The sequence below is a fragment of the Oryzias melastigma genome, linkage group LG15, assembly GCF_002922805.2.
Source record: "Oryzias melastigma strain HK-1 linkage group LG15, ASM292280v2, whole genome shotgun sequence".
NCBI classification, from domain to species: Eukaryota; Metazoa; Chordata; class Actinopteri; order Beloniformes; family Adrianichthyidae; genus Oryzias; species Oryzias melastigma.
Window position 1 is genome coordinate 17764358 of NC_050526.1, and position 7942 is coordinate 17772299.

Below are 7942 nucleotides of genomic sequence, written 5' to 3' on the forward strand. Positions count from 1 at the left end.
TGGGCGAAGGCGGGGTACACCCTGAACAGGTCGCCAGTCTGTCGCAGGGCCTCAATCACACACCCATACACTCTCACATTCACACCTAGGGGCAATTCAGAGTCACCAATGAACCTGTGAAGCATGTTTTTGGACGGTGGGAGGAAGCTGGAGTCCCCGGTGAAAACCCACGCATGCATGGGGAGAACATGCAAACTCCACACAGAAAGGTCCCAGCCGGGATTCGAACCGGGGCCTTCTCGCTGTGAGGCGAGAGCGCTAACCACTGCGCCACCGTGCAGCCCCTTTAATTTTATGAGAAAAAAAACTTCAATTTTTAGAAAAAAAAAATTGTTTACTTCAATTTCATTTTTTTCACTTTATTGTCCCTTTAGGGGCTCCGTAGACAACGCTGTTTTTCAGGTATAATCGATACCTGAAGAATATTTTTCTCCGCCCATTTAACTGATAAGACCTCAGCTCTGCTTTAAAGGAACGGCCGTAGTCGTGCTGTCTGTGATCTGTTTGCTTCCTTTTGATGATTTACCTGTACCTGGTTGGCACCTGCCCTGTTTCATGGTGTGTGTACTCTAGTACAGTCAATGAAACTCACTAAGACAGAGCTGCTATGAGCTGCAGATTATGGCTTCTGCAAATAATTATTCAGTCAGCATTTAGAACATCAAGCTTTAAGATTTTAAAAAATAATAAAGCTGTTTGGTAACTTAGGTCTTCAGAAATCTTCAGGTGATTGTTTTCTCCTTATGTACACAGTAAATAAATACATTTACGTGGAACAATATTGTCCTTATCAGGATTTTAGTCCAGTGACTGTAAATGTTTTTATTGATCTCAGCCATATATTTTTTTGGTCAGCTGTGTGTGATTGCAGAGCCACATGGTGAAGAAGAACGATGTGCTCACACATGGACTCATCTGAGCGTGCACGCTCTTCTTCAAACACAGCTAACCTCTAATGTCACATTAATGACGGAGCATAATGGAGTCAAATGCATGTGAAATTTCACGCCACTTCAGCTGCCGTCATGGAGACATCAGGAGCACGGAGCTGCATCTGCAGACTAACAGCTCTTTATCTTCATGCGCTTCATCTGAGGCATTTCATATTTCCCAGCGAGGGTTTCTCACCACTGCCATCTAGTGTCCTGAAGTATGAGCCAAAAGATCTATGAATGACCAGACTTCTTTATGAAGATCATTTTCACTGAAGTACAGAATCAATCAGGTGACAAGAAAATGATGGATTGTTGTACGTGACCCAAACTACATTTAAATTTGATTATTTAGTTTTTGAACATTGAAAGTTAAAGTGAGAAATAACACAACAAGTTGATTTTCATTGTGATTTGTGCTAAATATGTTAAATAGTTGGGGATGGGAAAACAAAAGTGTTTTTAAAGACTAAGATGAAAGAGAAAGTTGATGAATGAATGGATGTCCGATGTTTAGCCGTAAAAGAAGTGTTTCAGAAAGGCAGAGGCTCTTCAGTCTGTGAAAAAGTGCGTAAAAAGATTTATTAAAATACTAGTGCCTTAGTCATAACTGAGAAGTTGGATACAGGTCGTCTCCGGGCGAAAAATGGACAGAACCTGTAAGGGGAACGTAGGTAGCCGGCCCAAAATTTGAACCCATAAGAACCCAGACCCAGTTTTGCTCAAAAATAAAATGATGTGGAATATATCACAGAACATATTTCTGATATTTTTTGGTTACTCTAATAGGTTCTCATAAGTGAAGATCATCGTGTTTGGTTGTAGATACGATTCCAGCTGAAAATCATAAGTCGGAAGCAGAAATTCTACAGGATTTCAGAGTTGTAACCACTTTAATTAAAACTTTTTGATGTGAATAATCAGTTTTATTGTTCAGGATTATCTTAAAATAGGGCTGGGTATTGGTTATAATTTCCAGAAACGATTCGATTAGATTCACAAGAGCCTGAATTCATCTGATTCCGATTTTTTCAGATTCTTTTGATTCTTCAATTTAATTAAACTTTCAGTTTACAAATGTATACACATTTGTTAAGAAATACATTAAAAATCTACTATTTAATTTGAATATAAGCTCTGGGATGATATCATGAAATGGGCGGCACCCACCAGGACTGAAAGGCGGAGCCTCAGAGATTGAGTTGTCTTAACTTCCAGGTAGAAAAAAACTCACAAAAATTACTAGTACCTCATAAATAACTTGATCTTTAGTGTTCTAAAGGTAATATATATGATCAAATAAATGGATATAGTTTACTATATATGTAAGAAAATCGTGGTTTTTGGCCTTTAACCCTTCAAGCGCCAGTGACGCTTAAATACAACATTTTTAACACACTGTAACTTTTTAATTGTTTGAATCTAAATCTACTGGAATTATGTTGATCGCATTAAAATGTAAAAAATAATACAGTAAATCAAAGAACATAAAAACTAGAGCTCTGGTGTTAAGAGGTTAAAATAGTATATTAAACTGGTTGCGATCGGAAACATTTACTCTTTTTAGTTTTATTTTAATCTAAAGACCCCAAATGGCAACACACAAATGAAGAACAATTATTGCAGCTTTTTTTTCTTTTTTTTAAAAAAACATTGAAATATGTTGAAACATAGAAAAACTAACACAAAAGTAAAAAAAAAATAATAATAAAAATAATTTAAGTAGTATCAAAGAATAGTAAATAATGTTATTTGTCCAGCAAGAATAAATATGTCTTAATATGACAAACTAAACTTCAAACTTAAACAGTATTTTTACCACATTCTTTAACCCAAAGACATTTTGCCTGTGAAGGAATCTGACTCTAAATCAACGACAGCTCTCTCCTAACCACACAATTACTGCCATTGACGGGACTTTCACTTCCTTACAGTATCAGACATGATGATGGTAATTCATAGCTAGTAAAACCCGTCTTCCACTCGTGTGTCGGAGGGAATGTGCATTCTTGCATGCCACCTGACATCTGTTTTGTCTGCAGTCTCTCCTCCATCTGCCCTCTGAAAGGAGAAACCAGCAATTTGTAGCAAATGAGGAAAGTCAGAGCGAAGCCCAACGACGTCAGAAAGATGTAAACAAATTACAGAGGGAGGAAAGTACTTATTTGTTGTTGATTTTAGCCATTAACCTTAATTTTAACGTATTTTTCCAATTTCTTTGTTTTTGCTTTTTCAGCTATGAGGAGGGCACGTGTCAAAGTCAAGGCCCGGGGGCCGGATCTGGCCCTCCGGGTAATTCTATCCGGCCCTCCAGATCATTTTGTTTTATTGTTATTAATGACCGATGTTATCTTGGGCTCATTCCTAACTTGTATAATTTTGACAAAATATATATTTTTTAGAGAGTAAAATATTAAAAGTTTTTTAGGGTTATTTAAGCTGATTTATGCTGGAATAATATTCCTGCATTTTTATTATTCATAATTATGTTGAAAATGTACGGTTTGAAAGTTTAAAAAAATAGCATTCTGACAGCTTTTTGGACTATTTTGGCATTTGGTGAGATTTTTTGGCTGTTTTTAGACTTTAGCTAAATCAGCTGTTTTGGCTAATTTAGGCTTTTTGAGGCTGTTTTGGAGTTAGGCTAATATTTACACACTAGTTGTTTGGGCTAATTTAAGCTCGTATTCTTTTTTGCAGGATATTTTGAAGTTTAGCTATTTTTTCAGCCACTTGCTAGCTGTTTTGGCTAATTTTGGCTTTTTAAAATTATTATTATTTTAGTTTTCAGGCTGTTTTGGGGTTAGGCTAATATCTACATGCTAGCTGTTTTGGCTAATTTAAACTTTTTTCCTTTTTTTAGGATATTTTAAAGTTAGGCTGGTATTACAGCTACATGCTAGCTGTTTTGGCTAACTTAAGTATTTTTTTTTTTCGTTTTTTGGACTAATTTGGGATTTAGCTAATATTTTAGCTGGCTATCAGCTTCAGCATTTTCAGCTTTCAATTTCAGCATCTTCAGCTATCAGCACTAGCATCTTCAGTGGCCAAATTGAGCTTACAGCATTCACACTAACATTATCGCAGCGCCATTTATCTACTTCATAATTATATTAAAAAGTTACGGTTTTGAAGTTTTAAAAATGTAGTTTTAGAGTGTTCAATAAATGTTTCTTCTGTTTGGCCCGCAACATAAGGTGTGTTTTGGATTTTGGCCCCTTGTGCGATTGAGTTTGACCCCCCTGATGTAGAGATGTTGAGGCTTCAAATGTCCCAGTCTGAGATGCACCGATGTAATGCACTTCATTCAATGTGCAGAGTAAATAATCACCATATTTGTTTAGAATGTGATGCTTCATTGCACAACATATGATTTTAAATCACACAACCCCACTGTCTCTGTAGTTTGAGACACAATAATGACAGGCAGCTTATTTTTATATCACTGCCAGATGTTGAAAATCTGTTCAAACTAAACTAACTAAAAAAAATATTTGTTTATGTCTAACTTTGCAAATTACATTCAATAAAACACTTTTATGCATCTTTATACCTTAACAACTGGATGCATATACTTATAAATAGAGTCATGCTTTGGCTCAACCATCTTTAATCAAATACATAACCAATTTAATCTAACAGAGAACCTTTTTTTTTACCTGTGTACAGAAGGTGACCTTCAGCTGCCATCTGATTGTCTATGCTTTATTAAAATTCCAGACTCTGATCTTGCAGGAGGGGACCAGTAAAATATCAAAAACAAATTAAGTAATGTTGACCTTTAACGGTGAGTAAAACCGTTTCATATGTTGATGTTCTGAGTTGAAGTAACATAACAAGGTTTCTATTAGAAAACCAGATCTTCTTTTGCGACACAAACCCTGGAAATCCCTTTTTAAAGACTCAACTTAAATCAATCGAAACATATTTATACAGCACTTTACCTTTGTCTAAGTTTACTAAGGTGCTCCACAGGTAAAAAGAAACAACTTTGAAAGCAAAATCTTTGTGTTTCTGGAGTGGCAAAGCAGGTAAGTGAACTAATTGTGCAACAAAAATATGGAAGTGTTTCTGTTCCATCTGATTCTGAATTTTATAAACTCTGTAAATCAGCTCATTTTTTTAACTCTTGATTTTCAAACAGCGATGTTTTATGCTCTGAAATATTATTTTCTATCTCAAATATTTCAGTGCTGTTAATTTTGAGACTCAACATTTTGATGTCCCAGAAATTAAATGTAAAAAAAACCTTTCTTTTTCTGCCTCACTAGAACAACTAGTCGATCTAAGAGCACATCAATCAATATCCAGCAAATCAAATCATGACACTGACGGGAAACAATGAGCTAAGCCTGGGCAACACAATCACTCACGTTTACACCAAGGGGCAATTTAGAAACACTAATTAACCAATGAAGTTGTGAATGAGGAACCCAAAGTGTGTTTTAAGAAAAACTGAAAAAAAAAATGTTAGGATGGTGGTTGTTTTTGCCAAAAGTTTGTCCAGTAACCAAGGAATCCTAAACTTGTTCCTATAAATAACAGCAGGGAAGACTTGTGTATTCAGACCGGAAAAGTCTGTTGATCTGGACGGAGTCCACTGAATTTGTTCTAGATCGAGTCCTGAACCTTGCTTTTGATTTGTTTTCAGACTGCCATCAAGCTGACTTTCCTGCTCCACAGCTTGTAAACAAAACCATGTGACGAAAGATCTCTTCACTCATTGGCCATGAGGACAGAAATTATGGTAGTTCTGCGCTTGCAATCCTGGACAGGATGGTTCATTTACTCAAACTTTATATTGGGTAAAAAATGGTTGAACCTGCGTGTCTGTTTTATTTGTGTTGTGATTATATGTGTATTTTCATCTCTACAGTCTATTTAGATACAAAAACATGATAGCATTTGTCAATCGCTGTGTTTTATTGTGAAAAATTGGTTAAATTTTGAAAATTATCTCATGTATCTCAATGTAACCTTCAGCCATTAATTGACGCGGATCGCTTTCAGCTCACGAAACGATCCGCTGTACAGTGTGAGTCTTCCGCGGAGGACCACGCCTGGAGTGAACCACACCTTAGATTAACAAGGCCGCTGAATGGAAGCGGACTCCGTTCCGCCACTTCCGTGTCGCTTCTGCGCCCAGTGTGAACCAGGCTTAAGTGTCACAGACTGTGAGGATGTACTGGGCAGTTTCCAGGAATAATTATGGAATCTCGCAGGGTGTCTTTAAAAACAGTTTTTTTAATAATAAAAAATATATATACATATATATATATATATATATATATATATAGTTTAAAAAATAATAATAAATAATATATATATCTAAATGATATAGTATATTAATATAAATATAGAAACTATATATACAGAATATATAGTCTAAGAAATAATAATATATAATAAATAATATATATATATATATATAATACAAATATTTGTATTACTTATACATATCATTTGTTATATATTATCATTTCTTAAACTATATATATATATATATGTATATATATTTATAGTTTAAGAAATAATAAATAATATATATATTTAAATAATATAGTATATTAATATATCATAGAAATATATATATATATATATATATAGTTTTCATATTTTTATTATTTATGTATATCATTGATTGTATATGATCATTTTGTTAAACTATATATATAGTTTAAGAAATAAAAAAGTTATTTTCTTATACCTTTGCTAGATAGATGCTCTGGTGTTACAAGGTTGTAGTTCCATTTAAAGTGACAGTAACATTGACATGGTCAGCGGCGCCTGACGACAGGGATTAGAGTTGGAAATAAAGTGCTCACACGCTGACAGTGTTCACAATCACTGCGAGTAGGCCGACTGAGACCCAGGTGTACTTGTGGCAGAATACTTACAATAACAGGTTCCTCTGAGAGGGTTACCAAGGTAACGGTTTTCTGAGTCACATCTGCAGCGGGGAGACAGGTGGGGAGAGAGAGGAGAACAAGAGAGAAAAATGGTTAAATTAGCATGCAGCAATCGCCGGGTCTTCACATCTGTTTTTGCCAAAGTGTGAGTGATCGTGTGCGAGCGCGGATCTGCCGCTCATGTAAATTCCCTGAGCTGTTTGGGAGGTGATTTCCCTTGACAGCTCTGTCCGGCTCCAATTTCTTTTCCCATAAAGGCGCAGACACCCACATAATTATGATGTTAATGAGGATGGCGCCGGCCTAAAGATGCTGCTGGATGTACATGAGTGTTCCCTGTGGAACTAATACAACTTTTAAATATGTTCCCCTGTGAAAATCCAGAAGAGTTTGATATCTGAGCATTAGTGATAAAAAAGGACATAAAAACTTCAAATATCTCAGCTGGATTATCAGAAACTACTCTTATATAAAGCTATTTACCCAGTTCATCCAAATCCTCTTTTATTTTGAAATTAAAACAATTCAATCTTCAATTATTAACTTGTTTAAACATTTACAGAGATCTTGTTTTTTCTCTCCACATTTTCCTTTTTCCATAATAAATTAAATCCTTGCCAAGATGCTGGGTTAGATCCAAGTCTCTCCAAACTACTAAATTAATTCAGTTTATTCAAAATTTGATTCCTGATTCAACACGATTTAAAAAATAAACTTTTTTGTCAAATTTTAATGGAAAAACTAATAAGAAGAACTGTTTTTATTTTAAACTGTGAGTAGAATTATGAATTCTACCTTAAAAACAAGTTGAAAAAGTACAAAAAAACTCTTTCCAGGGAAATCAGCCCGGAATCTTGAATAACCGATGAATGTTTTTTCTTTTTTATTTTGACCCTTTACTAACCGAGGGGTCGCCAGTGACGCTTAAACTCAAAATCTTCAACATACTGTAACTTTTCAACCATTAACACGATCATTCCAGTGGATTCTGAAAGAGAAAAGCGGCAGGAGAGTTTTAGTTTCAGTTTAGGAGCGATTTCTGCACAGTAAAAAGTGGGTCAAATAAAAAAAATCCTAAATGTTTTTCTTTTTTTACAATTA

The 7942-nt window shown here is 35.0% G+C and overlaps 1 protein-coding gene across 1 annotated transcript in view; it reads right to left on the bottom strand.

The window, feature by feature from the left end:
- The window catches only part of atrnl1a (attractin-like 1a), a gene marked incomplete in the record, with an annotated part of 314489 nt that overhangs the window by 181610 nt on the left and 124937 nt on the right, over positions 1-7942 (bottom strand). The window contains 1 exon segment of the mRNA XM_024297455.2: positions 6830-6882. Coding sequence (XP_024153223.1) covers positions 6830-6882 — 53 coding nt within the window.